We start from the raw sequence: 2930 nt of genomic DNA on the forward strand, positions 1-2930 counted from the left end.
TTTTTTTTTTTTTTTTCCTCAGTGTAAGAATCTACAGAGGTGAATCAAAATTGGGTAAGTTCTGTCGATTACTTACCCACTGGTGAACAGGATCTGAAACAGGCCCAAATTCCTCTCCAGAGTCTCCTGATGAGAGTTGAGGATGAGATACGAACCCTGACCCGTCCACACCAGAGCCGCTCCTACACCCACCAGAATCGAACCCAGGTAGATCAACCAGGTGATGTGGAAGAAGAAGGACAAAATGAAAATCCTGAGGGAAAATAAATAATAATAAAAATAAATCTAATTTATGTAAATTATGATTTATCTGTGGGTAAATTATGATTTATTTGTGGTGAAGCTGAGAGCTTCTTCACAATTATTGTGGCTATCACATCATTATTCATTACTAAAAGCCCCCTTTACTTTCTGACATACCCATCTATAATTTTTCTTTTTACTCTGGTAATGCCGCCACTGGTCGCTACTCGATAGAAGTAGCTACTCAGTTGGCCTCACGAGGCAGAGTGCACCCCGAAATACAAGCACAGAGCCGAAAAAAAACGGGAATCGAACCCGGGACCTCCGGAGTGCAAGCCTAGTGTGATACCCACTCGGCCAAGGAGGCTACCAATAATAAAAATAAAATAAAATGCCGTTACTTCGTGTTATTATATCACAACTTTGGTGCTCACTGCAGCATTGTAGGATTTTTCCAAATATCTCAGTAATCTCAGCTCCGAAGATGTTTACCAAAGGTGTTCTTATAGGCTATGTAAAAATTCAGGCACTTTTTCAGGGTCGGCCCCAGGGGGGGCCAACTTTAAAATCTTAAATAAGAACCCCCTACTTTTGATACATCATATTAAAGGCCTTAAAGAACGTAGTATATTGATACAAGTTTGATTCGATCCGATAACCAGGGCCGGAGTTATGACCTATTCAAATTTGCATTTTTCCATGTTCTCCCGCCAATAGGGGAAGCACCGAAAATGGGAAATTCATATCGATTGGTGATTTGTGCTTCAAATAGGTCCAACTAATGGTTCATATTGAAATTCAGACCCAAAAATGAAATTTAGATTTCCGGCCCTCTGATGGGTGAAAACGGATATTTCGAAAATTATTTTTTGGGACTAAATTTCAACAGGAATCATTAGTAGGACCTATTTGAAGCACAAATCACCGATCGATATGATTTTCCCAATTTTGGTGCTTCCCCTATTGGCGGGAGAACATGGAAAAATGAAAATTTGAATACACCGTAACTCCGGCCCTGATTACCACATCAAGCTCAAACTTATACCAATGTATTACGTTCTTTAAGGCCTTTAGTCAGCTCCCATGGCGTAGTGGTCACTGCGCTCGCCTTGCACGCGGGAGACCCGGGTTCGATTCCCGGCGGGGTCAAGTTGGCGTAGTGGTCACTGCACTCGCCTTGCACGCGGGAGACCCGGGTTCGATTCCCGGCGGGGTCAAGAAATTTGTATCTGCAAAGGGTTGATTCCGTGACTGGCTGTTGCGGGGCCCACTCAGCCTCGTGAGGAAAATGAGTAGCTATGACATATAAATGGGCATAGTGACCGGTGCCAGCATGGTAGGTAAACATTGGATTTTAGGATTATTGAGATATTGGGAAAATCCTACAATGCTGCAGTGAGTATCGAAAGTTGTGACAAAAATACATGGGATTTTAGGATTATTGAGATATTGGGAAAATCCTACAATGCTGCAGTGAGCACCAAAGTTGTGATATAATAACACAAATAAACTGCATTTACATTAAGACCTTTAATATGGTGCATCAAAAGTAGGAGGTTCTAATTTAAGATTTCAAAGTTGGCCCCCCTGTCCCTGAATTCTTACATAGCTTATAAGAAACTAGAGGTATATAGGCTCGTATACAAAATTTCAGATTTCTGAATTCATCTGTTCACAAATTAAGGGGGGGGGGACTTTATGAATGCTCTGTATAACATACCTACCTACGTCTACAGTAGGTATGTTCATAAAGTCGCCCCCTTAATTTTTTGATGAGTTTAGAAACCTGAAATTTTGTATACGAGCCTATATTTACCTCTATTTTCTTATAGGCTATGTAAAAGTTCAGGGACGTTTTCAGGGTCGGCCGGGGGTGGGCAACTTTAAAGTCTTAAATAGGAACCTCCTGATTGTAATACAAATTATAGTTCTTAAAAAACCAATGACAAGAAAAATCGACCAATCACGCTACTGATGTAGTTTGATTTCAAAAAATTCAGCCAATCACATTGCTTAAAGCCTTAAACTCAATTTGTGGCTCCCGGCCTTAGTGTCAAACTTACCTCTAAATTGGCGAGCGTGAAGTATGCGGTGAAAATGAAGGCGAAACATATCCCCAAGAATATCACATTAAGGGTGGATCTGTCAAATGGGAGCCGCAGGAACATTTTGAAGCCTTTTGTTTATACTTTATCAGCACACTGTCCTTGTTTTTTTCACCACACTGTTTTGATTAATTATCATAAGTATTAGATGTATAATTTAATTAGGTATCATAAATGTACCTATTAATTTAATTAAATCACGAATGTATAATAGGTAATACCTATATATCATGTATTTTGCTTATGAGACGGTCATCAACATAGGTAATGTCTAATGTCTTTTCGTAAAAGTTTATAAAAAACATGAACTTTCTACAGGCGATTTTTTTTTCTTTTGCTATTTGACTAACTGAAACTTGTTGGTAAATTAGTTATAAGTTATAGGTCAGATATTAATTTATTATTATTATTATTATTATTATTATTATTATTATTATTATTATTATTATTATTATTATTATTATTATTATTATTATTATTATTATTATTATTATTATTATTATTATTATTATTATTATTATTATTATTATTATTATTATTATTATTATTATTATTATTATTATTATTATTATTATTATTATT

The 2930-nt window shown here is 36.8% G+C and overlaps 1 protein-coding gene across 1 annotated transcript in view; it reads right to left on the bottom strand.

The window, feature by feature from the left end:
* LOC103507075 (UNC93-like protein MFSD11) overlaps positions 1-2411 on the bottom strand; it is a 33741-nt gene extending 31330 nt beyond the window's left edge. Inside the window, exon 1 of the mRNA XM_008471516.2 lies at positions 2307-2411. Within this exon, the coding sequence (XP_008469738.2) occupies positions 2307-2411 (105 nt within the window). The remainder of the gene's footprint in view (positions 1-2306) is intronic.
* Positions 2412-2930: the final 519 nt, after the last annotated feature.

The sequence above is a fragment of the Diaphorina citri genome, unplaced genomic scaffold (assembly GCF_000475195.1).
Source record: "Diaphorina citri unplaced genomic scaffold, Diaci psyllid genome assembly version 1.1 scaffold285, whole genome shotgun sequence".
Taxonomy (NCBI): domain Eukaryota; kingdom Metazoa; phylum Arthropoda; class Insecta; order Hemiptera; family Psyllidae; genus Diaphorina; species Diaphorina citri.